This window comes from Lepidochelys kempii, chromosome 4, assembly GCF_965140285.1.
Source record: "Lepidochelys kempii isolate rLepKem1 chromosome 4, rLepKem1.hap1, whole genome shotgun sequence".
Lineage (NCBI taxonomy): Eukaryota > Metazoa > Chordata > Testudines > Cheloniidae > Lepidochelys > Lepidochelys kempii.
The window spans coordinates 123,119,888-123,147,313 of record NC_136383.1 but is presented as its reverse complement, the minus strand read 5'-3'; the positions used below and the strand labels follow the sequence as shown (position 1 = coordinate 123,147,313).

The 27,426-nt window shown below is 41.1% G+C and overlaps 1 protein-coding gene across 1 annotated transcript in view; it reads right to left on the bottom strand.

Moving 5' to 3' along the window:
* Positions 1-27,426, bottom strand: part of POLN (DNA polymerase nu) — a 236,183-nt gene that overhangs the window by 186,173 nt on the left and 22,584 nt on the right. The window contains exons 5-6 of the mRNA XM_073343208.1: positions 13,172-13,687; positions 7,946-8,142 (exon numbers count right to left, since the gene is read on the bottom strand). Of these exons, the coding sequence (XP_073199309.1) occupies positions 7,946-8,142; positions 13,172-13,687 (713 nt within the window). The remainder of the gene's footprint in view (positions 1-7,945; positions 8,143-13,171; positions 13,688-27,426) is intronic.

Sequence of the window (27,426 nt, the reverse complement as noted above, 5' to 3'; positions counted from 1 at the left end):
AATCCCTACTTTAAATGCAAAACTCAACTCAATATTCTTATCAAGCCACAACTGGCATCTCCATAACAAACTTAACCATGCTAATGGTGCTAAAATAAATTCAATCAGCAGTTTATGCAGGCACATTAGTGAAACCATGATTTAAACAGTTACTGAAAGCTACAAACAAATTGTCAATATTTTAACACTGTACAAAGTGATATTTAAATATAACCTGCTTGTTGCTCTAAGATCCCTTGGGAAAGCATAAGCACATCACACTACTTTTCGTCCTTCTCAAACTAGTTACAGTTTCTTTGCCTGTGCTGTATTTAATAATTTATGATGCACAGTTATAAAAAGAAGAGAGATTTATGTAGACTTTGCTATGAATCAAAACTAGGATGTCACTAAAAGGAGTTCTCATGGACAAAAAAGATTGTGTTTAATAGTAAACAAAGCTTTAAATAATAGTGGACTAATAGATATAGGTTTTGTCTAAATGCTAATGATTCCACATTAAAATGATATGCTGGTTTTATAGAGGTGAACTATTGTATACAGTAGTACACTGATGAGTTGCACAATTTATAATCTGAAAGAAAAACTAATGCTGGGATTTCATATTACTGAAACTTCACTTTTAAAAGTGCTTTAAGGAAGGGATTATTCTATTTTTATGAATTGCACAGCACAGTGCCCAGTGTAAGTATTAAACAATAATAATTTACATTAAAATTACTAGCAGAATATGAATAGTAATAACTAGCACCTTTATATTTACAATTTTATAGATGGAGAGAGAGAGAGACATAAAAAAATAAAGTGACTTGCCCTTTGATATAGTTAACTCAAGAACTGTGACAGAACCGAAGTCCCTGTCCCCCATCTTATACTTTGTCAAAATTAATTATACTTTATAATCTGATTTTGTTGTTGTTGTTTTGTTTTTTACTTTTTGCTCATTTAAAAAATTCAGTAATTCACAATAGACCTCCCAGTCATTAGGGTAAATTAGCTAAATTCTAATAAATTTTAAAAAATTGACTAACATTACATTCTGGTCCCTTTAGAATTCTAAGTCCTGTGTCTCCCAAAGTCTGACATATAATAATATATTAATTTTTTAAATAAACTAACAATGGAATTTGATTAAATTTAAAAAAATGGATATTTAAAAGAAATAAATGCAATCTTTAAAATTAAGTGGCAATAGCAAAGAGAGATTTATACTTTAAACAACACTATCTCATAATTTTGACTGAACTTTTGATCTATAATGTTATAAAAATTGCTACTGGCTGCTAAGAAATATCCTCAGGAATGTTAAATGCTATTTTTAAAAAATCTACTCTATTCAAAAATTTTAAAAAATTATGAATACAGTTCAAAAAGCTGTGCTGTAATCCTGTTCATATGGTCTCTTTACAAACGCCTATCAAAAATCTCCCAGAAATGAAGTACAACATCCATAGGCAAGAAAGAAAAATAAAATTGGAAAGGAAAGTTATTTACCTTTAGTAACTAGAGCTATTCAAGATGTGTTGTTTACATGTGTTCCACTTCGAGTTGTATGCATATGCCCCATGCACTGGAGATTGGAAGGCTTTAGCCAGCAGTGTCTGTTAGTCACACCTGCTCCCCGATGACCTTGAGGCCTTCTCACTATGTGATATAAAAGGGTGACCAACCATCCTCAGTCCCAGCACCACTATCAACTCCAGGCTATTGGTCTGCACAGTAGTGGGGAAAAGGAGAGTGGGTTATGCAACACATGTAAACAATTCATCTCTAAGAACTCCAGTTACTAAAAGTAACTTTACTTTCCATTTTGAATGCTTGTTTACATGTGCTCCCATGCAGTAAGTAATAGATGGAGCAGAGTACTGCAAGTCTAATTAAATAGAGAATGCAACACAGCCTTCCCAAACTGGGCATCTGAATGAGATTCCTGAACTAAAGTATAATGGCTTTGGCTAGTGAAAGTATGTATACTACTATAAGTAGTAGCCCTACATATATCAGCTACAGTTATCCCTCTAAGAGGTTGCGGAAGTGGCCTGTGCTCTAGTACAGCGGTTCTCAAACTATGGGGCGCACCTTCCAAGGAAGGCATGGGAATGTGTCAAGGGAGGCGCAAGTTTTGTGCTGCCGCTCCCCCCTCCCCTTTTTTTTTTGGAAGAGCTCCAGCTGTCAGCCCCTGGTGGCTGAAGCTCTTGCAGAAGAGCTGGGCACACCCGGGAGGTGGGATGGAGGGGATAAAGGGGACAGTCAGACCTCCCACTGCCTGGGGCTTACTGCCAGACCCCCTCCTGCCTGGGCTCTCCTTCCCCACCCCTGGCTAATCCTTCATCGGGAGGCAGCCTGGGCTCAGGCTCTACTTCCCTAGCCTAGGAGGCTCTCTGAATGGTTTTGTTCTAGACAAAATGATAGGGTTGCCAGGCATCCAGTTTTTGACTAGAACACCCAGTTGAAAATGGACCCTGGCAGCTCCAGTCAGCACAGCTGACAGGGCCGCTAAAAGTCTGGTTGGCCTAAGGTGGGCAGGCAGGCTCTGTGCCCAGCAGCTCTGTATGGCTCCCAGGAAATGGCGGCATGTCCCTCCAGCTCCTAGGCAGAGGGGCAGCCATAGAGGCTCTGCGTGCAGGCGCTGCCCAGAGCACCAGCTCCACAGCTCCCACTGGCTGGGAACGCCGTGGCTGCAGCCAATGGGAGCTGTGGAGCCAGCGCTTGGGACAGCGCCTCCGGGCTGCGTTCAGTGCCTGTGGGCGGGAGCAGCTTGCAGAGGCCACCTGGCCGCCGCTCCGCCTAGAAGCTGGAGGCGCATGCCATCACTTCCTGGGAGCCATGCGGTCTTCCTCAGTCCCCAAGAAATGCTGGGGCCACCTGAAGTCAGAGCCACCTGGAGCCCGCACCCCCTCCTGCACCCCAACCCTCTGCCCCAGCTCTGAGCTCCCTCCTGCACTCTGAACCTCTCGGCCCCAGCCTGCAGCCCCCTCCTTTACCCCCAAACCCTTCATCCCCGGCCCCACCTGAGAGCCCACAACCTCAGCTGGAGCTCTCATCCCCTTTCACACCCCATTCCCTGCCCCAGCCCAGTGAAAATGAGCAAGTGAGCGAGAGTGGGGGAAAGTAAGCGATGGAGGGAGGAGGGATGGAGTGAGCGGCCGGCGGGGCCTTGGAGAAGGGGTGCGGGCGGGGCCAGGGTGTTCAGTTTTCTGCAATTAAAAAGTTGGCAACCCTACAAGACAGAGCTTGGAAAACATCAGAGTATGTAATGCAGCCTCACACTTAGCTGAATGAGGCTTTGGGAAAAAATAGGTAAGTGAATGGACTGATTTAAATAAGTGTCAGAGATTACTTTGGGAAGAAATTTAGGTTGTGACCAGAGTGTAACTTTAACCCTGTGAAAAATTATATATGGGGGGTTTCACCATAGAGCTTGCAATTATCTGAGGAAGGATGGTCCAGTGGTTAGAGCACTAGCCTGGACTGTGGAAAACATGGGTTGGGGGGAGGGATAGCTCAGTGGTTTGAGCATTGGCCTGCTAAACCCAGGGTTGTGAGTTCAATCCTTGAGGGGGCCATTTAGGAATCTGGGGCAAAAATTGGGAATTGGTCCTGCTTTGAGCAGGGGGTTGGACTAGATGACCTCCTGAGGTCCCTTCCAACCCTAATATTCTATGATTCCCAGACCCTGCATGCCGATCTATAGGGCCCTACCAAATTCACAGTCCATTTTGGTCGATATCAAGGCCCCAGGATTTTAAAATTGGTCAATATCACGATTTCAGATGGAGGTGAGACTGATCTCCCTGTGCTCCCTCACTTCTGCGCTGCCACTGGAGGTAGATCTCATCTCCCCACCCAACCCAGGTTAGCAGCTAGGAGCACCTGGCTGAGGTGCTCCCAACAGTACATGGAAGATTGGACCACCACCTCCAGAAGCCTCTTCTGGCTGCAGAAAGCTTCGGGGATGCTGCCCAGCCCCAGAACTTCCTGCAGCAGCGGGAGGTATGCAGAGGTGGGTCTGATCTCCCCCCGAGAGTGGCTGTGCTGTGGAAGAACAAGTCCTGTGTCTTGCCAGCCAAGCCTGGACTAGCAATTAGGAGCCTGCAGCTGGGGTGCTCCCCGGAACATGGGAGAGATCACATTTCTCGTGGAAAGGCTTATTTCACAGTCTGTGACATGTTTTTCATGGCCATAAAACTGGTAGGGCCTACCAATATAACTGCAACAAAAAATGCCATCTTCATAGACAAATGGAGTAATGAGCACAAGGCTAATAGCTCAAATGGAGGTCCCTCCAAGTAGATAAGTACCACATTAAGATTCCAAGATAAAAGTAAGTATTGTAAAATAAGTTATTGAAGGAAAAACTCTCAGAAGACCTTTCACAAACTTTTTAACTGAAGGATGAGATGGTCGTGAATTGGTGGATGATGTGCAGAAATAGCAGCCAAACACACACGTAATGAGCTTAGCAACAAACCAAAGGTTTTTAAGAATAATAGATACTCGATATGAGGGACTGATGTCTCTCATGGGCAAGAATTTACTGAATGGATAAAAAACATTTCCATTTTTCAGTCCTCAGAGACTCCTTTCTGCTCTGAATCAATATGCTGTATATATCAACAGAACTGTTAGCCAGAGAGTTTCCATGCTGTGAGGTTTAGGAACAACAAATCTAGATGAAATGTTGTCCCATTGTTCTGAGTAATTAAGTCTGGTAGATACTGGAGGTGTCAGAGAGATTTCTGATTTCCTTGAACCAGTATTGCCTGGGCCAGTCTAGGGCTATTAGGATGACTGAGGCCTTGTCCGGTTTGACCTTCCTTAACACACGTAGGGTCAGAGGAACTGGGGGAATAAACATACAATATGGCCTGAACCCAGGGGATTAGGAAGGCATCTTCTTGAGAACTCAGACTTTGTCCTCCCTTGGAACAAAATACTTTGTATTTCTTGTTCTGGTCAGCTGCAAACAGACACTACTGATTGAAAATGGACTTGATGACCAAATCCTTTAAGGACCATTTACAATTCGGAGCAATAGGTCTGCTTAGATTGTCTGCCAGCCTGTCGTATAGTCCTGGAAGGTGATATACAGTTGTTGTGCAGGATACATCAATTCCATAGATCAACTGCTTCCCTGCACAACATTGTTGATCTAGTTCCCACGTTTGTTTACATAAAACTTTGTGGTGGTATGGTTGATTCTCATCTGTACACTCTGATATTTGATATGAGGTAGAAAGGCCATGCAGGCAAGCCATATTTCTCTGAGCTCCAGGACACTGATATGAACCCAAGCATCTCTTTGAGACCATTGACCCTGTACTGTACACTCAAGCAACGACACATCTGTCACTACTGACTTAGTGGGAAATTCTGAGGAGAACAGAAATCCCTTGCAGACCTAATATGGATCTTTCCACCAGTTGAAGGAGTTCAAAACTTCTTGAGGTATGTGTACCCTCATATCTATATTGTGGCCATCAGGGTGATAAGCCATCCATTACCACCCCTTACGACAACAGAGACACGGTCTAGTGTATCAACAGCTGAACATGATCTCCCAGAATGACACTGCCCAAATAGGATAATGCTATCCTCGGATGCATAAACAGAGGAATCTCGAATAGGAGTAGAGTGGTTATTTTAACCTCTGTATTTGGCTCTACAAGAATACTGTGTCCAGTTCTAGTGTCCACAATTCAAGAAGGATGTTAATAAACTGGACAAGTCCAGAGAAGAGTCATAAGCAAGACGATTGGAAGAATTGGAAGACATACCCTACAGTGACAGATTCAAGGTGCTCAATCTATTTAGCTGAGCAAAATATAAGGTTAAGAGGTGACTTGATTACAGTTTATAAGTACCTACACAGGGAACAAATATTTGATAATGAGCTCTTCAATCTAGCAGAGAAAGGTACAACACGATACAAGTTGAACATAGACAAAAATTCAGACTGGAAATAAAGTGTAATTTTTTTTAAACAGTGAGAATAATTAATCACTGGAACAATTTACCAAGGGTCATGGTGGATTCTCCATCACTGGAAATTTTAAATCAAGATTAGATGTTTTTCTAAAAGATATGCACTAGTACACCTGTGTTATATAGATAGGCTGGACTGTCACAATGGCCCCTTCTAGTGTTGGAATCTATGAATCTGTGAAAGAAAAAAAATCTATAATTGGGGTCACCAGAGTACCTGAAGCCATGTGACCTTAAAACCAGAGACATGTCCTTGAAGTAGATTTGTTTTGCAGTTCATTTATCAACTCTGACCTACTGTTGAATCTGCCCTGCAGTAGGTACGCTCGAGCCATCATGGTATCGATTAGAGTCCCAATAAACTATCTTTTGTGTTGGAATTAAATGAGACTTCCATGTTCATTCTCAGTCCCAATCTGGACAACAGAAGTATGATGTACTGAACACTGCTTATCACCTGCTCTGGAGATGATCCTCTCACCAACCAATTGTCCAATAACATGGACACCAGAGAAGCCTTCCAGGATGCCTCCTGCTGGAAAGAGAAGGGAGGGGCTGCTTTCAGAGTTTTCTTCTTCCTGAAGACATAAAGAAGTGACCCAATCCTCTTTCTTTTAAGGGATTCTTGAGAGATCTTCCTCTGTGCTCCTCAGAGGTGTGATGCCTATCCCTGCTCGCAGCCACAGAGGTAGGAGCAGGCAGAGCCCCAGAAATAAAGGCAGTTACTGGGACACTTTTCCCTGAGGACAATCCCAGACTAGACGGATCCTGTCTCCCATCCAGTCAGAGACCAGCCTTATAGCTTTCTCTAAAAGGAACTTCATCTTGATGTCCCTAGATTTAGTTGTCCTCTTGTAAGGATTTTACAATTCTTAAGCTTTTCTTTTACATATCCTTCACTTTAAAGCCTGGGTTTTTCTGTCCCAACATCATGCCAGACCCACCCATCCCCACCTTCTGTACAGGGTAAAAAATGAACCTAGAGAAAGCTGAAACCTACACTCATCACTATACTAAATATGTAGTCTAAATAATTAACTATTTACAAAGTCAGAATAAAATATGCAACTGGAAAAAGGGTGGACATTGTTGGCTGGCTCAGTCTCACATCCAGGAGCAGCTGAAAGGAACTGAGGGCCAGTTGGACACTTTGCCCCCCCGCTTTATACCTTTGAGGCCACCAGCGGAGCAGATGCAACCAAACAACATTGCTGGCTAAAGCATTCTGATCTCTAGCACGTGGGTAGGGTGACCATATGTCCCGTTTTGGCCAGGAGACTCCCTTTTGTAAGCCCTGTCCCAGCCGTCCTGACTTTTTTGGCAAAAGTTCAGAGTGCACCCCCAGAGAGGCAGAGAGGAATGTGCGTGTGTGTGTGGGCGAGGGAGGGGGGGTGAATAGGGCTCTGGCGAGCAGCAATGCGAGCCAGGGGAGAAGGGGCAGGCAGGATATGGACAAACAGTGATGCCAGCCGCATGAGGGGAGGCAGGGTTCAGGCAAGCAGCGACACCAGCCTTGTGGGAGGCAGCAGGGATCAGGCGAAGAATGACACCAGCCCCACATGGGGAGCAGGCTGGGCTCAGGTGAGAGCCCTGTGCATGGTGGTGGCAGGGCTGGGGCCAGCAACTCAGGTCAGCCCTGTGCTTGTGGGGAGAGGAGGCAGAGCACAGGCCAGCCCCATGTGCAGGGAGGGAAGAGGGTAGGGAACAGACAGCCCCAGGTGCAGAGGGGGAGGGGGTATGGCTTGGATGAGCAGGCCCCACGCAGTGTCCCGTTTTCCCTTTGGGAAATATGGTCACCCTACACATGGGGCATATTCACGCCACCAGAAATGGAACATATGCAAATAAGCACTCAAAGAAGAATTACTTAGACATTTGTTGTAGTATTAGACAACAGTGACAATCAACATCACTACTATTTACACACATACAGAACAAAGATTACTGTCTGTTCCCTCACCTGATGTACTTCTTATGAGTCTGTTCCTGTTGCTCCCAAACAGAAGAGTGCTCTATTTTTAAATAAATAAACTTATCATTTCTGGTACAGGCATCCCAAACAATTGGATTAACAATTGAAGAGCCATTGGAAGGACGAAGTTGGTCTGTCTGTCTCTTTATTAACATAACAATTCCTCTTACTGATGAGACTACGCCCTATAAGTACAATTGATTAAGATGAGTAATATTTTTCTACTGAACACCTTTATGCAATTCTATATAGAAATTTCCACATTTCCCTAGATGCAGTGTGTTACGTACAGTACATTTATTTAAAAAACAAACATATTTTAGGGCCGTCAATTAATGGCAATTAACGCAAACAATTAATGCAAAACAAATTAACTAGATTAAAAAATTAGTTCCGATTAATCGTAGTTTTAATCATACTGTAAAACAATAATAGAACAACAATTTACATTTATTATAAATACTTTTGGCTGTTTTTCTACATTTTCAAATATATTGATTTCAATTACAGCACACAATACAAAGTGCACAGGGCTTTATATTATTTTTATTAGAAATATTTGCACTGTAAAAAAGATAAAAGAAATAGTATTTTTCAATTCACCTAATACAATTACTGTAGTGCAATCTCTTTATTGTGAAAGTGCAACTTACAAATGTAGATTTTTTTTAACGTAACAAAAACAAAACAATGTAAAACTTTAGAGCCTACAAGTCCACTCAGTCCTACTTCTTGTTCAGCCAATTGCTAAAACAAACAAGTTTCTTTACACTTACAGGAAATAATGCTGCCCACTTCTTATTTACATTGTCACCTGAAAGTGAGAACAGGCATTCACATGGCACTGTTGTAGCTGGCGTTATAAGAAAACCAACCTTCTGTTGGTGGCATCTGACTCAGATGACGAAAACGAACATGCACTGGTCCAGTCTGCTTTGGACTGTTATCAAGCAGAAACAGTCATCAGCATGGATGCATATCTTCAGGAATGGTGGTTGAAGCATGAAGGGACATAAGAATCTTTAGCACATCTGGCACGTAAATATCTTGCGACACTGGTTACAACAGTGCCATGTGAACACCTGTTCTCACTTGTAAACAAGAAGCAGGCATGATTATCTCTGGCAAATGTAACCAAACTTGTTTGTCTAAACAATTGGCTGGAGTAGGACTGAGTGGACTTGTAGGCTCTAAAGTTTTACATTGTTTTATTTTTGAATGCAGTTATTTTTCTGTACATAATTCGACATTTGTAAGTTCAACTTTCATGATAAAGAGACTACAGTACTATTGCACTACAGTACTTGTATTTGATGAATTGAAATATACTATTTGTTTTGTTTTTTTACAGTGCAATGTATTCAAAAATAGAAAGTGAGCACCGTACACTTCGTATTCTGTGTTGTAACTGAAATCAATATATTTGAAAATGTAGAAAACATCCAAAAATATTTAAATAAATGGTATTATATTATTGTTTAACAGTGCGATTAATCACACGATTAATCACAATTCATTTTTAATAGCTTGACAGTCTTACATATTATTACATATTTCTATTATGGTAGCACCTATAAGCTCCAGTCATGCACCAAACCTCATTGTCATAGGCGCTGTACAAACACAAATAAAAAAGATGGTCCCTGACCCAAGAGTTTATAATTTAAGTCATTAACCCTGGATACTCATCCCATTTAAAAACAAACACAGTATAAAATACTATATAATATTAAAGACTAGTCATAACATCCTGACATATAAATACATACACATCCAACTACTAATATGAGAATAGCAGAATAAATTAACCCTTCCAACTCTCGGCACACACTTTCTCAAAAACCTGGAGGAAAAAGATGGTCTTTGCCTTATTGTCCAGAAGTTTCTGGTGGACCAAGGTAGAGCAGTGAATTTCAAAGTTAGGGAAATCTCAATAAATACCTGCCAATGACTCTCTGAGTTTGTGTTGAGGGAGCTTCTGCTCAAGCACCTTACCTGTTCACAACTGCAGTATGGCCTAACATTACTATAGTGTATTAACATCTTTTAAATAAGCAAAATAAAAAAAAAAAAACCACCCTGCATCAAAATGCACCCTTCTCAAATTTTAGTGAGTTAGAGGATGCTGTTTTTTAAAGTACATACAGAAATGGGAGAGGGGGAATAACTTTTTAAGATCAATACAAGCTTTATAAATATGCCACAAAACCATGTACTACAATAAGTATCTACAATACTTGTGGTCTTCATAATAGAGTGGATGCTGATATTTACATTTTTCCAAATATAAGTATTTTCAGTTTCTGTTGTGCAGAAAAGCTTTTGCATTGGTTATTTTTGGTTTCAGTTAAGAGGTACAGAGATAATATTTTCTTCATTGGGAATATTTCATTCAAAGTTGAGAAACAGAGCGGGAGATGAAAAAGCAGAAAAGATTATTTATAGATTGGAAAACAAAAACCAGCTGAGAGACAATGAGCTCTACTAATTCTAAAAAACTTGAAGGGCATGGGGCTAGATTTTCAAAGGTATTTAGGCACCAGAAGATGCAGCTAGACAGCTAAAAATACAGATTTCAATGGGAGTTAGGCACCTAACCTGCTTAGGGACTTTTGAAAATCCTACTAGGTACCTAAATACCTCTGATAATCTGGCCCATGGAAACCAGAAACAATCTGTGAATTCATTAACTACAGTTAATACTTTGCTTAATAAATCAGTTTTAAATGCAAAATATGTTTTGATATATTTACTTTTTTTTTTCCTTATGTATCCAACACATTTAAGGTAGCCATGTTTAATTAAAAAAAAATTAAGTGCTAGTTCTGTGTATTTTTAATTGAATTTCAATTTCAATTCAAATGCAGCTTGATACAACTCATGAATACAAAATTAAGCATCTAGTACAATAAGAAATGGATCAGTGACAATTTCTAAATCAAGATTGGCTGTTTTTCCAAAAGCTATACTCTAGGAATTATTTTGAGTAAATTCTATAGGCTGTGCTATACAGGACATCAGATTAGATCAGGAGTTCTCAAACTGTGGGTCGGGACCCCAAAGTGAGTCAGGACCCCATTTTAATGGGGTCGCCAGGGCCAGCATTAGACTTGTTTGGACCCAGGGCTGAAGCCCTCTCTCCCACTCCCCAGGGCTTGGGCTCCACGCCTCCCCACACCCCACGGATCATGTAGTAACATTATTGTCAGAAGGGGGGTTCCAGTGCAATGAAGTTTGAGAACGCATGGATTAGATTATCACAATGGTCCCTTATGGCTTCAGAATCAATGATAAATTTTCATATTCTAACACAATAAAAATGTAAACATTTAAAATCTGAATACATTCAGATTGAGCTATATAAATGCTTAAATAAAATATTTACAGATATAGTGTTTCCTCCTGGTTAGCAAAGAGAACCACCAAATTTAGTAAAGATTTATGTATAATATTTAGCATATATGTATATTATAGTATATGTAGTTGCGAATTAACATATTTTAATTGTTATACCCAGAAGTGCAGCAAACCCTACAGAACCTTTCCTTCGAGGGCGTGGGGATTTTTTCAGAGCAGACAGACTCCAAGCTACACAGCTTGAAAGACTCCAGGGCGACCATGAAGCCGTTGGGAATGCATACGCCGGCAACCCAATGCAAGCACTTTAGTCTCAACCACAACAACAGTGCGTATATCCTCCTCGTCAGAGGCAGGATTTTTATAGACGAAGGGGCAGGAACGGCAGGCAGAAACCTTCCAACCCCCCTTTGGGCAAGGTCATGGCCAGTCTAAACAGGCTCTAAACAGGCCTTTTGAAGATGTGCCCAAGGATGGCGCACCCACCACGCTACCATGTTTTCTGAATCATCTATCCCACTTCTACCATGCTTGATCCCAAATAACATAGGATCACTGGGTTCTTTGCATGGTAGAAGTGGGATACTCTCTCCAATTCTGTTCCTTCCCCCTCTCCCCCCCCCCTTTCAGGGACCCCTCTCATGAGCAACTCCTTATCCAGGAGGTGCAATCGCTCCTCGCCATAGGGGGAGTGGAGGAGATTCCTCAGGAGCTAAGGGGAAAGGGCTTCTACTCCCATTATTTCCTAATCCCCCAGGCAAAAGAGGGTCTCAGACCCATTTTAGACCTGAGAGGACTCAACCAGTTCATGGTGAAGTTGACGTTCCGCGTGGTCTCCCTGAGCACTATTATACCTTCCCTGGATCCGGGAGACTGGTACGCCGCACTCAACATGAAAGACGCATACTTTCATATAACCATTTGACCTGCACACAGACATTTTCTCCAGTTTGCGCTCAAACACTATCAGTTCACGGTCCTCCCATTCGATCTGTCAACAGCCCCCAAGTATTCACCAAATGCATGTCGGTTGTAGCAGACTTCCTCTAGAGGAGGCAGGTGCAGGTATACCCTACCTAGATGACTAATCTGTGAGAGAAAAGCCAGCAAAGGGGGGTGGCTATTAAGAGCTATTGTACCAGTAGTGGAAGACAAAAAACTCCTAACTATTGTGAGTAGTCATTTGGGAATCAACCATGTCCCTTAAGGATACCTGAAAACATCCTGGTTCCAACCGCCATTCAAGGAGGATCATCAGATCAAGTCCCTCTCCAGTTGGAATACATGTACCCCAACCTCAAACCAAAGGAAACCATAAGTATCTGACATGGGTAATATCCAACCCTCCATACTGCACTCTCAACCCAAACATTAGATCTAGTGTGTATCCAGCCTTAGAAGACTCTATAACCACCTGAGACAGACCAATTGTTGGCATGACAATCATAAAATTCTTGATTAATCCAAAAGAATCATCACCTATGCAGATTTCTGAAGTCCTCAAACACCATTCCATGTTGACTCCAGGCTTCTCTGTACAATCAGCCCCAATAAAGCCTCTTTCCTTGAGTGAGTCGATCTGTATACCCATCAACATATTCACCCATATGGTTCTATATTCCATGAGTTTTGCTTTGAATCTAAAAAGAAAATTCACCTGGAACCTCTATGTTTCACCTGGTTTTGCATCAATATTTTTCAAAACTCCACAAATTGGCCAAGTTCTCTCAAACCATTTATTGATCCTTGTCAGAGCTTAACAAAACTCAAAATCAGGCAAGTTTCACACATTTTTCACAGCTCTAGTATGAACATTTTCTTAAATTCATAGAACAAAAACTATTGTTATTCACTAACCTGATCTGAGCTCAGCTGTGAAGAACCATCTTGAAATACCATAGTAACTACCAGAGCTACTGCCTCTTTTATAGTTGTGATTAACTGGCTTTTTTCCTCATGTCCTAAATTTCTGATGTCACAAAATGTTTTTTCTGCTTGTTCAGCAGCCCAATCATGCTTTGTTTTATGTGAATTAACATCTTCTTTCATTGGTAACCACCGTTCCATCTTGTATGAGTAATAAGTAGATATATCCTGCTTCCTTTTAAGACTGGTGATTTTATTATTTTCACTATTCTTATTTTTCTTTCTTTGTGCTGACGAGTTTCTCTCTCTATAGTCCCATTTTGGTAGGTCTACATCCTGGTAATTTATAAAAGTGCTCATACTAGAAGTGAGCAATACTGAGCTCACTATTTTAGTGTTTTGATCACAGAACATTTTGTCCGTAAGTTCTGTACTAGCTAACAGACTACTGCTTTTTGCAGTGCTGGTATTCATATTTAATGATACAGCCATAGAATCATGGATCTCCTGGAAGAATCAAAAACTTTTTAGTGGATATATTATTTACCTTAGTATTATATGTCAGAAAACTAAGCAAATATAAATTTAACATTTCCTGAAAAGCTTTTCAAAATGATTTATGCAGGAAAAAACTCAAATATGTTGATATTGTCTTACTTTCATTTTAAAATAAATCTGCCTGATGCATTTTATGAGTTCTATTAAGATAGAAAGATTCAGTTTAACAAGACTATATAACAAAGAGAAAACACTATAAAGACTAAATATGCATCCCTTTAAAAAAATCACTCTACTCCTTTATATTATTTGTAATAAAAATTACTATTATTTTTCAATTGTCGCTGTTGGGGTCATATTTAAGTGAATTAAAGGGCTCATGGAAAGTGCAAAGTTAACTGACTGCAAAACTGGTATTAGCAGCTGCTGTACAAGCTTCTCTATCATTCATATTAAAGTGCTTCATCCATGACCTGGAAAGACAGTCTTCAGAGGCCAAATGGAAGTTTATTTTCCATGCCCATTCACTCTTTCGCCTCATTTATCAAGCAGGGTACCAAAAATGTGACATTAATTTCCCCTTCCTCAGCTTATTCCTCATGCTTCCTAGCTTCAAAGTTATGAAACCAATTCTCTAGCCTGAGACTACACACTCTGGGAACAAGTTGATAACCAAACACAATTAACAGAAAAATCTGTCTTCTTGTACGTGGCTTGTCTGCCATCAACGTAGCTAATGGTTCTGACTGATATAGGGTGACTAGATGTCCTGATTTTACAGGGACAGTCCCGATTTTTGTGGCTTTTTCTTATATAGGCTCCTATTACCCCCCACCCCCGTCCCGATTTTTCACATTTGCTGTCTAGTCACCCTAGACTGATAGTATCTGGTTAGGGAAGAAGACAAACTGAATGAAAATGAAGTGAACAGAGTGGGGGGCACTAAAAAGAGTTTGCCCCAACCAGCATTCCCAATCACATGTGCTGGAACCCCCCCTGGCTTGAAGTGGTTTCCATTATATGAAGGCTTTACAGTTTGGTTCAATAGCTCTCAGCACTCCCACTATAAAAATTGTTCCAGAGCCCCTGTTCCCAATAGGACACCAAGGCTGAAAGAGAGGGAATATCCTTAGCATGACACCCAAACATTCTATCAGCTGCTGCAGTGGAGTGAATTCTACTGCCAAATAGCAAGCAGCGAGTTCTACATTTTTTGTAAAAAGAAAAGGAGTAGTTGTGGCACCTTAGAGACTAACCAATTTATTTGAGCATGAGCTTTCGTGAGCTACAGCTCACTTCATCGGATGCATACCGTGGAAACTGCAGAAGACATTATATACACACAGAGACCATGAAACAATACCTCCTCCCACCCCACTGTCCTGCTGGTAATAGCTTATCTAAAGTGATCATCAAGTTGGGCCATTTCCAGCACAAATCCAGGTTTTCTCATCCTCCGCCCCCCCCCCCCACACACACACAAACTCACTCTCCTGCTGGTAATAGCCCATCCAAAGTGACCACTCTCTTCACAATGGTCATGCCTCCAGCTTTCACCCTGACCACACCACACGATCCATCGTCTACAGCCAAGCTCTGCGATACAACCGCATTTGCTCCAACCCCTCAGACAGAGACAAACACCTACAAGATCTCTGTCAAGCTTTCTTACAACTACAATACCCACCTGCGGAAGTGAAGAAACAGATTGATAGAGCCAGAAGAGTTCCCAGAAGTTACCTACTACAGGACAGACCTAACAAAGAAAATAACAGAACGCCACTAGCCGTCACCTTCAGCCCCCAACTAAAACCCCTCCAACGCATTATTAAGGATCTACAACCTATCCTGAAGGATGACCCAACACTCTCACAAATCTTGGGAGACAGCCCAGTCCTTGCCTACAGACAGCCCCCCAACCTGAAGCAAATACTCACCAACAACCACATACCACACAACAGAACCACTAACCCAGGAACTTATCCTTGCAACAAAGCCCGTTGCCAACTGTGCCCACATATCTATTCAGGGGACACCATCAAAGGGCCTAATAACATCAGCCACACTATTAGAGGCTCGTTCACCTGCACATCCACCAATGTGATATATGCCATCATGTGCCAGCAATGCCCCTCTGCCATTTACATTGGTCAAACTGGACAGTCTCTACGTAAAAGAATAAATGGACACAAATCAGATGTCAAGAATTATAACATTCATAAACCAGTCGGAGAACACTTCAATCTCTCTGGTCACGCAATCACAGACATGAAGGTCGCTATCTTAAAACAAAAAAATTTCAAATCCAGACTCCAGCGAGAAACTGCTGAATTGGAATTCATTTGCAAATTGGATACTATTAATTTAGGCTTAAATAGAGACTGGGAGTGGCTAAGTCATTATGCAAGGTAGCCTATTTCCCCTTGTTTTTTCCTACCCTCCCCCCCCAGACGTTCTGGTTAAACTTGGATTTAAACTTGGAGAGTGGTCAGTTTGGATGAGCTATTGCCAGCAGGAGAGTGAGTTTGTGTGTGTGTGTTTCGGGGGGCGGGGGTGAGAAAGCCTGGATTTGTGCTGGAAATGACCCACCTTGATTACCATGCACATTGTAGGGAGAGTGGTCACTTTGGATGAGCTATTACCAGCATGAGAGTGAGTTTCTGTGTGTATGGGGGTGGGGGGTGACAAAACCTGGATTTGTGCTGGAAATGGCCCACCTTGATTATCATGCACATTGTAAGGAGAGTGGTCACTTTGGATAAGCTATTACCAGCAGGAGAGTGAGTTTGTGTGTGTGGTTTTTAGAGGGGGGTGAGGGAATGAGAGAACCTGGATTTGTGCCGGAAATGGCCCACCTTGATTATCATACACATTGTGAAGAGAGTGGTCACTTTGGATGGGCTATTACCAGCAGGAGAGTGCGTTTGTTGGGGGGGGGCGGAGGGTGAGAATACCTGGATTTGTGCTGGAAATGGCCCAACTTGATGATCACTTGAGATAAGCTATTACCAGCAGGACAGTGGGGTGGGAGGAGGTATTGTTTCATGGTCTCTGTGTGTATATAATGTCTTCTGCAGTTTCCACGGTATGCATCCAATGAAGTGAGCTGTAGCTCACGAAAGCTCATGCTCAAATAAATTGGTTAGTCTCTAAGGTGCCACAAGTACTCCTTTTCTTCTTGCGAAAACAGACTAACACAGCAGTTACTCTGAAACCTACATTTTTGGTGTTCACTTTGTGTGCATGTAAAATTGAATTATGACACTGGAAGTATTACACATAAAACTGTGGGTGACAGTTCTCCTGTAAAGGCTCAACGGCAGAACAGACAAATAAAATGATTAATTTACTCTATTTCAAAATGTCATTTTGGGAGGAAGGAAAGGTTTGACTCATGAATTTTCAACACTTGGGGCTGGCAATACTGTAATCCTGACTGTTCCAGGCTATGGCTCCTAGGGTAAAAAATGTTCTTGCTGGAAACAGGAAGCAGAAATTTGGGCATGTCTCCTTTCCTCCTCTGCTCACTAGAATTCTTTTTCTGCTAGTTAGAATATACGCCTCTGAGTGTGTTTATTTTGGGGGTGGGACGGGGTTGACTCCACATGCACAATATACCCTTTCCACTCACCTCCCATGGCTGACTACAGCTATGTCCCCAGGAGCCACAAAGAAGCAAGGTAAACAGTCCCCATATTATACTAGTGGTGGAAAGAAATGGCACCTCAAAAGTAATACCAGCTTCTTCCTGGAGAAACAGCTAGAGACAACTTGGGAGTCATTAGAGTGAGCTGACAAAGAAGGCAGAACTGGAACCAAGACTCCTGCTGCTAACTGGATGACAGAGGTAAGACAGAAAGCTAGAAGAAGGATGCATATTGTCTGAATGGGTGACTAATCATACACACAGAGTTTGTTTATAAAATTTATGATGGAAAATAAAACAACATAAAAAATACATTTTTTGAACTTTTTCCTTAGTTTTACAATATACTTGCCTCTTCATTTTCCAAAGTGATTTTCTTTCCCCTGAATTTATACTCATTCATCTTCTTACTATTACCTTAAAAAAAAAAAAAAAGTGGCAGCAATACCTATGGCTAAGATCTTCAAAACCTTTCCTTTAAAAGGCCCTATTTCCAGTTGCTTTTAACTTCACCAAACTTTAAGCTTTTGCACTGAAATTTTCCCTGCCATTTATATGCTTCAGGCTGAATTTTTTTTAAAAAGATTGTGTTAAAGTGATTCAGCTGTTTCCTAGAATAATTATAAGGAAAAATACATTTTTCCCATGTTGAAAAAACCTGCACAACTTCGCTGAGATACATTAATACCTCTGTGTGCTGTTGCAAGGGCTTGACATTTGGCAGAGGTCAGTCTCTGGTGTTAAGGATGTGCGTTTTCCCATTCCTGTGAAAAAGCCATTCATTCACATTTGGGCAAGTTATAAGCATCTGAAAAATTGCAATTCATATACAATTCTAACCCTTAGAGGCTGGCAGCTTTATTCTCCAAAGAGTCCTCCTTCACCAAGAGGCTCCATTCGTGCACACAAATCCTGTGTGTCAACCAGACTGCGCATGCTTCATCCCCACAGAGTGCCTGAGCATGCCTTATCCCAGAAGAACTGCTAGGGCTGAGCAGGATTTTATTTATAACTGACCCTTCTGGCAGCAGGTGATGCACTCTGGTGCCAGGCACAAGAACTGAGAGCAAGGAAATTCTTTCCTCTTGAGCTTACCAGAGCTCAAGACAGATGGAGGAACAAGAACAATCTGCAACAAATGCAAAGGGATGAGAAGAAGGGGTAGGCTGGGAGAGGTTAAAACAGAGGGGAAACAGGGACAGGAGCCAGGGTAGTTGATAGGAAGATAGGAACCAAGGAGAACAAGGATAGATGCCAACAGAACAGGAGCAGAAGGGTGAACAGGGACAGAAGGGTATATAACTTCTAGAGAACATCTCCCTCCAGAACCTGGAATTGAAACTGGTATTCCAAAGTCTCAGCATTTTTCTGCTGTCTAGCAAATAGACATAAAACCCACTGGCAAAGTGCACGCCAGCCCCTTTTAGTTGCTGGCCCAGAGGATAACAACTTACTACCGTTACCAGCTACCAGTTAGCTCAAGTGATAGAGGTCTGTGCCGTGTATCTAAATATCCTAACCGTGCTAATGACCCATGTGGGGATCAGCACCATTCCACATGATGGAATTATTTTTTTTCCAGTTTGCTGAATTAAATTGTTTCAAAAAATTATTGGCAGAGTGAACAAGGCCCTTTACTCAACTTGATGGAATTTCTCAGTTTGTCTGTAAGTAACCCAATAACTTTGCAAAAAGAAAAGGAGTACTTGTGGCACCTTAGAGACTAACCAATTTATTAGAGCATAAGCTTTCGTGAGCTACAGCTCACTTCATCAGATGCATATCGTGGAAACTGCAGCAGACTTTATATATACACAGAGAATATGAAACAATACCTCCTCCCACCCCACTGTCCTGCTGGTAATAGCTTATCTAAAGTGATCATCAGGTGGGCCATTTCCAGCACAAATCCAGGTTTTCTCACCCTCCACCCGCCCACACAAATTCACTCTCCTGCTGGTGATAGCCCATCCAAAGTGACAACTCTTTACACAATGTGCATGACAATCAAGTTGGGCTATTTCCTGCACAAATCCAGGTTTTCTCACATCCCCCGCACCCCCATACACACACAAACTCACTCTCCTGCTGGTAATAGCTCATCCAAACTGACCACTCTTCAAGTTTAAATCCAAGTTAAACCAGAACATCTGGGGGGGGGGGTAGGAAAAAACAAGAGGAAACAGGCTACCTTGCATAATGACTTAGCCACTCCCAGTCTCTATTTAAGCCTAAATTAATAGTATCCAATTTGCAAATGAATTCCAATTCAGCAGTTTCTCGCTGGAGTCTGGATTTGAAGTATTTTTGTTTTAAGATAGCGACCTTCATGTCTGTGATTGCGTGACCAGAGAGATTGAAGTGTTCTCCGACTGGTTTATGAATGTTATAATTCTCAGGCATTGGCACCCTGACAGCAGGATTGTCTGGCTATGTAGACTCCCTCCTCAGGCCCTACGCTACCAGCACTCCCAGCTACCTTCGAGACACCACTGACTTCCTGAGGAAACTTCAATCCATCGGTGATCTTCCTGATAACACCATCCTGGCCAATATGGATGTAGAAGCCCTCTACACCAACATTCCACACAAAGATGGACTACAAGCCATCAAGAACACTATCCCCGATAATGTCACGGCTAACCTGGTGGCTGAACTTTGTGACTTTGTCCTTACCCATAACTACTTCACATTTGGGGACAATGTATACCTTCAGATCAGCGGCACTGCTATGGGTACCCGCATGGCCCCACAGTATGCCAACATTTTTATGGCTGATTTAGAACAACACTTCCTCAGCTCTCGTCCCCTAAAGCCCCTACTCTACTTGCGCTATATTGATGACATCTTCATCATCTGGACCCATGGAAAAGAAGCCCTTGAGGAATTCCACCATGATTTCAACAATTTCCATCCCACCACCAACCTCAGCCTGGTCCAGTCCACACAAGAGATCCACTTCCTGGACACTACAGTGCTAATAAACAATGGTCACATAAACACCACCCTATACCGGAAACCTACTGACCGCTATTCCTAGCTGCATGCCTCCAGCTTTCACCCTGACCACACCACACGATCCATCGTCTACAGCCAAGCTCTGCGATACAACCGCATTTGCTCCAACCCCTCAGACAGAGACAAACACCTACAAGATCTCTGTCAAGCTTTCTTACAACTACAATACCCACCTGCAGAAGTAAAGAAACAGATTGATAGAGCCAGAAGAGTTCCCAGAAGTTACCTACTACAGGACAGACCTAACAAAGAAAATAACAGAACGCCACTAGCCGTCACCTTCAGCCCCCAACTAAAACCCCTCCAACGCATTATTAAGGATCTACAACCTATCCTAAAGGATGACCCAACACTCTCACAAATCTTGGGAGACAGCCCAGTCCTTGCCTACAGACAGCCCCCCAACCTGAAGCAAATACTCACCAACAACCACATACCACACAACAGAACCACTAACCCAGGAACTTATCCTTGCAGCAAAGCCCATTGCCAATTGTGCCCACATATCTATTCAGGGGACACCATCACAGGGCCTAATAACATCAGCCACACTATCAGAGGCTCGTTCACCTGCACATCCACCAATGTGATATATGCCACCATGTGCCAGCAATGCCCCTCTGCCATGTACATTGGTCAAACTGGACAGTCTCTACGTAAAAGAATAAATGGAAACAAATCAGATGTCAAGAATTATAACATTCATAAACCAGTCGGAGAACACTTCAATCTCTCTGGTCACGCAATCACAGACATGAAGGTCGCTATCTTAAAACAAAAAAACTTCAAATCCAGACTCCAGCGAGAAACTGCTGAATTGGAATTCATTTGCAAATTGGATACTATTAATTTAGGCTTAAATAGAGACTGGGAGTGGCTAAGTCATTATGCAAGGTAGCCTGTTTCCTCTTGTTTTTTCCTACCCCCCCCCCCCCAGATGTTCTGGTTTAACTTGGATTTAAACTTGAAGAGTGGTCAGTTTAGATGAGCTATTACCAGCAGGAGAGTGAGTTTGTGTGTGTATGGGGGTGGGGGGGATGTGAGAAAACCTGGATTTGTGCAGGAAATAGCCCAACTTGATTGTCATGCACATTGTGTAAAGAGTTGTCACTTTGGATGGGCTATCACCAGCAGGAGAGTGAATTTGTGTGGGGGGGTGGAGGGTGAGAAAACCTGGATTTGTGCTGGAAATGGCCCACCTGATGATCACTTTAGATAAGCTATTACCAGCAGGACAGTGGGGTGGGAGGAGGTATTGTTTCATATTCTCTGTGTATATATAAAGTCTGCTGCAGTTTCCACGATATGCATCTGATGAAGTGAGCTGTAGCTCACGAAAGCTTATGCTCTAATAAACTGGTTAGTCTCTAAGGTGCCACAAGTACTCCTTTTCTTTTTGCGAATACAGACTAACACAGCTGTTACTCTGAAACCAATAACTTTGGAGCACCATATTTGATCGATTCCAAAATTTCAAGGAAAGTTCTGGGCAGAACCTTATTGACTTTTTGGGACCGGAGAGAATCAGCAAACAGGAAAGTGGAAATGAGGGACACACAGAGCCCCTTTGCATCTGCGTAGCTCACTTAGCTGTTTTAACCAGCTCAGTAACTGACCTTCCATCCCAACCCCTAACCCCAACCTCCATCTCAGCTCTGCCCATATCCCAATAGAGTTTAAAATGTTGATATCCTGTAAGATTTATCTCCCAGACAGAAAGGAAAGAAATATCAGGGGGAGCCAGAGGGAGAGGAGAATGAAAGAGGTTTTATTCCTTCCTCCCTCTTAGTACTTTGCTTCCCCAAAGCCAATTCCATGTGGGAGAGGGCACCAGCTATCTGCCCATCCCTTCCAATCCAGTGGGAGACTAAATTTACTTTGGAGACACATAGAGACTCTGGCATGGGAGGAGAGGTGGAGGGGAGATGCACAACCCCTGGCATGAGGTGGGGTGAGTGCAAGATGAACTGAAAATACTCCTGCTTTAGATATTTGGATTATTCAACACTCCTTCTTATGGCTGTTTGGAGGTACTTAATTTAAATTCACCACTTATATTTATGTCATATGTAGGTGTATTATGTTATGTTTTTGAATGTTATGATTTATCATAGCATGGGCCCAAACATTTGAGGGAATTATGTTTGACCCTGGGTTCAATAACTAACATTTATATATATATAAGAAAAAGACGAGCAGCTTAAATGACAATTGAATTTAAGTTCTGTGGCAGTACACTGTAAAATGGCTATAGGCTCTAATCTAGCCATACATTCCACGGATTCTCACTGCATGTTTTTTCCTCTCAAAAGCCATTTGCACTTAAAGAGTTAAACAATACACAGACCTCAGCCTGCATGAGCCACAGTGGGGATGGCACATGGAGGTATGTAACTTACATCCCTGGTCTGCACAATGAGCTTGGGCTACAGAAACAATGAAACGTGCAACCCTCTAGTATCACATTCATTCACAATAGCTTCCCCCTGCTCTCCCCCAATGTGGATCATCAGCAAGGGTTTGAAACCTGGCCCTGTAGAATCCCGAGACCCTGAGCTAGAGCCATAGGATTTATGCCCTTAAGACTTGAGCTAGCCTTTCTGTGGACCAGACAGTAAGGGGCGGGGAGGGGAGGGGGGGAGACTTGGCAATTTCCCATTGGATTACACCACTCTTTGCTAGACAACTGTAGAAAACCAGAGATGAGGAATCCTGGATTCTATTCCCACTATAATGGATTTTGAGGAGATAACCAAAGCATATAAAAGTGGATTAAGTGGGTAAGGTTTGGATCTACCACATTACAGAACTGGGTTCTATATTCCCAAATATCAGAATGACCTTATGTAATTTTGCTGTTAACATATTTGTAAAACTGGAACCAATGTGGGCCAGGGGGGCGGCAGAGAAGCAGCAGCTCATACTTACCTGCCTTCCAGGGTTAGGATCACAGCCTTGTTTGGTAATAAAGGTGGTGAATGTAAGGAAATATAAAGCACCCTCAGTAGAGAAGATTTCACCTCATGGTCTCCTATTTTGCAGCTCAGGGAACTTTCCCATAGACCAATATTATATAATATATTATATTACAGAAAAGTCCTACAATGCAGACAACACTTGTCACATGCCGATGATAGTGTTGAGAGTGCTTAATATGTCTGCTTCATGCAGACAAAATTAAAAAATAGTAACGTAAAAACAAAAAACAAAAAATAGGAGTACCTACTTCTAGTTAATATTGTCCTACTTAGCAGATGTAATGTGCGAGGCAAAACTCAGACCCCTTGGAACTTATACGTTTTTAACAAAAGGCACCCAAAATAGTCCTTATCCTATTAAAAAAAAATTGATCATTTTTACATCAACATGTAATGTATCCAAATGTATTAAATTGATCTGCACCAAACCAACATAAAAATTCAAATACAATGACTTTTAATTTCAATGGCGTTTCCCTGCTCCACACATACTTTTACATTTCACAGTTTTGTCAAAATATAAATGTTGCCACAACCTTAACTATGGTATCACTACAGCTCAACCATAATATATACAGAGTATATATATTTATAAAACAAATTATATTTATTTATATCTTGAATATCAAACTGCTATTACAATGAAACAGGCAACCAATAGGTAAGTTCTATTATTTATTTAAAAGCAACAAGTTGGCCAAATTCTGAAGTATTTATTCAGGTAAAACTCTTATTGTAGTAAGTGGGACCTTTCCTTCAGTAAGGCCAGACACTAAAAACATAAAGCTAATAAACATCAAATAAATTATACTACACTGTTGCATTATAGGATGAAGATCAGTGGACAATATTAAATGAGAAAAAATTGTAAAACATTAATTCTGCTAGGTTTCAGAGTAACAGCCGTGTTAGTCTATATTCGCAAAAAGAAAAGGAGTACTTGTGGCACCTTAGAGACTAACCAATTTATTTGAGCATAAGCTTTCGTGAGCTACACATCCAATGAAGTGAGCTGTAGCTCACGAAAGCTTATGCTCAAATAAATTGGTTAGTCTCTAAGGTGCCACAAGTACTCCTTTTCTTTTTATTAATTCTGCTAAGGACCTCATTTAATGCAATTAAAAAAATAATCCATTAACGTTCTAGATTTTATTCAAGGGAATCTCTAGTTTTACCCACTTATACCTTCCTCACCATGCACTGCTCAGTGGCTCTCACCTGTATCTTAATATCCAACTAACCTTAGTTCTGTTTTGTATATTTTTTCCTGCAGTCTGAAAAAAATGACACTAGATGGCACTATAAACCTATCTTTGCTTTCAAAGATTTTAAAGGCTAGAAGAAAGACAATTGTGATCATCTAGTCTCATACCAGAGGCCATAGAATTTCACTCAGTAAATTCCTTCATAAAGCCCATAATTTTTGGATGAAATAGAGACATACAAACTTTCCAACAGGCACTTCCAAGAGATTAGCAAAATCACATTCAATTCTCCATGTATCACAATAAAATACGGTCTAAAAGTGTCTCCATAGAGGGGGTTCTAAAAGGCTTATCTCAGAAGTTGAAGTGTGTGTGTCTTACAAGAGAAACAGTTAAAACAGAAAATTGTGATTCCTCTCCATTTTGAGTCTACCTGTTCTTGAGAATTGACTTCTTTTTCCATCTATCATACAAATTAACAGGCTTAAACCTAGGAAATTCTCAGAATAGAGCACAAATTGTAAACTTATTTTTAAAAGTATAGAATAGGAATAATCAAGACCTTGTTTACTAGGTTGAAAGTGGTTTCACAAAAATGTTGTATTTTCTGTAAGTTTGTTTTTAAAAGTATCCAGTTTTAGGTAAGTAGGACAATTCTATTTAGAAGTAAGTACTCTATTTTTTGTTTTTCCTCAAGTTTACAAATTACTGTTTTTATATCTACTTTCTCTTTTCCACCTACAAAAGAGTTCTGTGAATTGTCTACATTTTCTTTTATAAAATACCTTTAATTTCTCATTTTAAATATGAAGAGAAGAGAGATCACAAAGATCTAGCAGCAGAGCAACATAATATCACACAGAAAAATGGACCTACACTAGAACTCAGTCCCTCGTTTCCAAGGAAGTAGGGGCTTGAGAACAGAATAGAGGCAGGAAGCTTATCCCTTTGAGAGGAGGGCCGGGATCTTGGAGGGCAAGACAGATTAAAAAGTGTTATGGATATTGTTGCATATGTATTTGTATACTTTTATTTGGTAGGTATGTTTGGGGTTGTCAGGATGTAATAACAGGCCAAGTCAGAACTGCAACCTTTGCACAGGGACTATTTTTGTTAATGTTTCTCAAACTGGAAATCTTTAGATTGTCATCTAGTTTGTGTAAATTGTATTACATAAATTTACAGCTATGACTAAATCTACTATTGTAGCTTTTTCTTAATTATGTTTTTATAGTTCTAACAGTTTAAGAGTACTGAAAGGTATATATAAGTTATAACAAGCAATAACATGAAAAGCATAACTTCATTAGGCTAACTGAGGACAGTTTAGGTTCTTGTTGAGATGTAATGCTTAGGGACAAATCACTACCATTCTAGAATTAGAAAGTACGTCCTAGATAAAAAATTAACTTTCCAGCTACTACTGCGTCATACATAAGATACGATTTAGCAAGTAGCCCAATGGTTTTTATCAAGTTTTTGAAGCATGGGTCAAGAGATATTGCTGCTGACAAATCACAATTTTTTTCCAAACACAAGTTTCCATATTGCTTTAATTATTCCTGAAGCATTGCTGTTCTTTTTCTCAGATGGGTCAGTCACCTACCCAAGAAGCAAATAAAGAAATGGAAGAGTTTGGTTCAAGCATGACATGTCTGAACACATTACAGAGGTTACTGCCTCAATGGACTACGGAAAGGAAAATCTACTTAGGCAAGATACTTTAAAAAAAAAAAAAGTTAAAAACTGGAAACGTGGGGGTCAAAAAGCAGATCTACACTACCAGCTGTTGGCCTGGAATAAGTAATATGTTCTCTGTCAGTCCACCTCATGGCAATGTAACATTTAGATGACATGTGTGTCATGTTTAGGTATATTTGACTGTGGTATAGTTCCTAATGTTTTATGTTCCTTTGAGTAAGAACTTTTTATTGGTTTGGTTGGTCTTTAGAACAGTGCCCAACTAACTCCATTTTAAAAAAAAGTTCAAGACCAACAACCTACAAGCAAGAGTACATGTATATACTATACCTGACTGCTTTTGTATGTATGTAAGACAAGGGCGGTAACTGTTGCGCTCTACTCAGCATTGGTGAGGCCTCAGCTGGAATAGAGTATCCAATTCTGGGCACCAAGCTTTAGGAAAGACCTGGACAAATTGGAGATGGTCCATAGGAAAGCAACAAAAATTATAAAAGATTTAGAAAATCTGACCTATTAAAAAAAACAACCTATGTATGTTTAGTCTTGAGAAAAGAAGACTGAGGGGGAACCTAATAATAGTCTTCAAGTATGTTAAGGGCTGATATAAAGAAAACGGAGACCAATTGTTCTCCATGTCCATTGACGGTAAAACAAGAAATAACAGGCTTAATCTGCTGCCAGGGAAATATTAGGCTAGATATTAGCAAAAAGAAAAGGAGTACTAGTGGCACCTTAGAGACTAACCAATTTATCTGAACATAAGCTTTCGTACAGCTCACTTCATCGGATGCATTCAGTGGAAAATACAGTGAGGAGATTTATATACACACAGAACATGAAAAAAATGGGTGTTATCATACACCTTGTAAGGAGAGTGATCACTTAAGATGAACTATTACCAGCAGGAGAGCGGGAGGGGGGGAGAAAACCTTTAGTAGCGATAATCAAGGAGGGCCATTTCCAGCAGTTAACAGGAACGTCCGAGGAGCAGTGGTGGGTGTTCCTCGGACATTCCTGTTGACTGCTGGAAATGGCCCACTTTGATTATCGCTACAAAAGGTTTTCTCCCCCCGTCCCGCTCTCCTGCTGGTAATAGCTCATCTTAAGTGATCACTCTCCTTACAAGGTGTATGATAACACCCATTTTTTTCATGTTCTGTGTGTATATAAATCTCCTCACTGTATTTTCCACTGAAT